The sequence below is a fragment of the Penaeus monodon genome, chromosome 23 (genome assembly GCF_015228065.2).
Source record: "Penaeus monodon isolate SGIC_2016 chromosome 23, NSTDA_Pmon_1, whole genome shotgun sequence".
Taxonomy (NCBI): domain Eukaryota; kingdom Metazoa; phylum Arthropoda; class Malacostraca; order Decapoda; family Penaeidae; genus Penaeus; species Penaeus monodon.
The window spans coordinates 35,765,621-35,767,138 of NC_051408.1; the positions used below are offsets into that span (position 1 = coordinate 35,765,621).

The 1,518-nt window shown below is 31.2% G+C and overlaps 1 protein-coding gene across 1 annotated transcript in view; it reads right to left on the reverse strand.

The window, feature by feature from the left end:
- The window catches only part of LOC119587964 (adenylyl cyclase-associated protein 1-like), a gene marked incomplete at its 5' end in the record, with an annotated part of 6,943 nt that overhangs the window by 4,017 nt on the left and 1,408 nt on the right, over positions 1-1,518 (reverse strand). Inside the window, 1 exon segment of the mRNA XM_037936678.1 lies at positions 39-197. Within this exon segment, the coding sequence (XP_037792606.1) occupies positions 39-197 (159 nt within the window).

Genomic DNA, 1,518 nt, shown 5'->3' on the forward strand with positions numbered 1-1,518 from the left:
ACATCAAGAAAGAACAAGCATAACAGCACACACCCAACGCCTTACCTTCTTGAGCCCGGATGTGATATCTTTTTCCCTTTTGATAGAGGCGAAGAGTGCAGCTCGGCCGTCATCCTCCGCGGCCAGGGCTTTTGGCACCAGTGGGACCATTGGGGGAGGGGGAGGGATGCCACTACCGACAATATAGCGAAAGTTAGCTACACTTTTTCAACCACTAGGAGAATAAATAAAAACAAATACATTTGATATTGCCAGTGATGCGACTGGGAGAAAAAGATAAATAAATTTGATTGTTTTTTTTTTTTTACAAGCTTGACAAGGAGGATGCTTGAATGTGCTTATAGTGAAATAACTATTAAAATTATTTCTTTTTTCAAATCAGTTTAATCAACTTTGCTTGCGGATTGTAAAATTTAATCTTGTATCTGGAATATTAAGCAATCATAAAATATCTAAAACACAGATATTGCAGAAACTTTTTTTAGACATTCTCTTAATACATTGAATATACAAAATTTCCAGAAAATAGCAAAAAAATTTTGGTTTGAAACATATTCATGTTCAATTTCATAATCATAACTAATGCTGTATGGTTTCACTGGGTAATTTTGATACCAGGTTTTTGCCACCTTTTACCCTAGAAATAATTATACAATTTATGGCGAACATCATACAAACAACTGGCTCAAAGCTACAAAACACTAAGGATGTGAACATACTACAAAATTTGGCCCATAAAAATATGCCTACAATAACTCTACAGCTACTGCTTATACTCTATGTGGCTTATTGTGAGTCCTACATATTCAAGCCATATTGTAAGTTATTGATTTTAACTGTTTTTCCATTTTTTCCATTTTTTGGTAATTTCACAATAAGAAGGATAATGGACAGAAAAAAAGACTTATTTCAACTAGCTGGTATGATTATTTTCCAGTGAAAAGTCTAATATCCATTACTTAGATCTATGGTAACATAAATTGCCATGTAAATGTAAAATTTTAAGAAATAAAGTGATGAGAAAGAATTGAATCATTGTTTATCAAAGGACTGCAATAAAAGAGAAAGACTTGCTAAAAAGTTACATTAGAAAAATGCTATCTCACTTATTTTACTCTCATCTTAAAATAAAAACAGTCAAGATAAAAAAAAATCAAGAATTCTCCTTGAAAAGAATTTATGCTAAAATATTCTAAGCAATCTTATCAAATAAAGCATATAATTAAAAACTACAGCTAACAGGTATACTCAAGAAATAAAGAGATCAACAAAAAATTCAAAACAATAGTCCCAAAACGTGACTATTCCAAGCTTTACATCTACTTTATTTTAATCTGAAAAGAAGACAATGGAATAAAATGAAAGGATAATCTTAATGTTACAGATAATATACTTCTTTCATATTAACAAGTTAACTTCATACATAAGTGCAAGTGCTTTTGCATAAGAGAATTTCTATGCATGTGTACATCTTTTATCTCATTGGTGCAGGGTATCACACAGTCTATTGTCATTTTC